Source organism: Geospiza fortis, unplaced genomic scaffold (assembly GCF_000277835.1).
Source record: "Geospiza fortis unplaced genomic scaffold, GeoFor_1.0 scaffold874, whole genome shotgun sequence".
Classification (NCBI taxonomy): Eukaryota; Metazoa; Chordata; class Aves; order Passeriformes; family Thraupidae; genus Geospiza; species Geospiza fortis.
Genome location: NW_005054456.1, coordinates 16,783 through 17,713, shown reverse-complemented (window position 1 = coordinate 17,713; position 931 = coordinate 16,783). Strand labels below are relative to the sequence as shown.

The 931-nt window shown below is 66.8% G+C and overlaps 1 protein-coding gene across 1 annotated transcript in view; it reads left to right on the top strand.

Moving 5' to 3' along the window:
- The window catches only part of LOC102037230 (diacylglycerol O-acyltransferase 2-like), a 3,438-nt gene that overhangs the window by 1,007 nt on the left and 1,500 nt on the right, over positions 1-931 (top strand). Inside the window, exons 2-3 of the mRNA XM_014309825.2 lie at positions 434-562; positions 635-779. Coding sequence (XP_014165300.1) covers positions 434-562; positions 635-779 — 274 coding nt within the window. The remainder of the gene's footprint in view (positions 1-433; positions 563-634; positions 780-931) is intronic.

The window sequence follows — 931 nt, the reverse complement described above, 5'->3', positions numbered from 1 at the left end:
TTGTCACCTCCAGCCACCCTGGCTTGGCCTTGCTGCTGGCCTTGGCACTTGCTGGGGGTGGTGCCTCCCTGCTGTGCCAGCTGAGAAATCCTCAAATCCCCTGTGAGCAGCTAAGGAGGGCACAGGAATGGTCCTGGCCCTTGGGCACTGGGCATGGAGTGGGATGTGCTGCTGCTCTCAGCCCCGCTGGTGCACGGAGCTTTTGGGCTTGGGGGTGCTCAGTACTCCCCACTCTGGGGACAGTCCTGATTGCCCAGGGCCACCTCCTGGCATGGTCCGGAGCTTCCTGGAGATGCTCCTCCATTCCCCCCTCCCCATCCCTCCTCCCTCAGCTGCTCATCCTCCCCATCCCACCTCCCGCCGGCAGCCCGGTGGCCCCGCCCGCGTACGAGCCGTGCTGTTTTGGGCGGGGGCCGTGTCCCCCTCTCTGCAGGCAGCCGGGCCAGCATCCAGACCGCCCTGAGGACGCTGCTGGCCGCGCCCTGGCCCTCGCAGCGCGACATCGGCTCCGCGCTCCAGCTGCTGGCCGTGCTGCAGTGGGTGCTCAGCTTCCTGCTGCTGGGTGAGTGAGTAGGGGGCTGCGGGGGCTCCCGGGGGGCCGTATAGCCGCTCACCCCCTGCCCGGCTCCCGCAGGAATCGTCAGCCTCCTGCTCCTCATCTACCTGCTGTTCACCAGCCTCTGGCTCATCCCCGTGCTCTACCTGGCCTGGATTATCTTTGACTGGGACACGCCGGAGAAAGGTGTGGTGGCCGTGTCCCCGCGTCCTCCAGCTTTGCAGCAGGATGGGAGTGGGGTCCCCCTTTCAGGTGTCTCTCAGAATTTGGGGCGCACCACATCCCCCCTCCTCCTTCCCTCCACTCCCCCATCATTAGCACCACGGTGGGAAGAGGGATGCAGCGGGTCCGCGGGGAGCGCGTCCCTTGGATCCG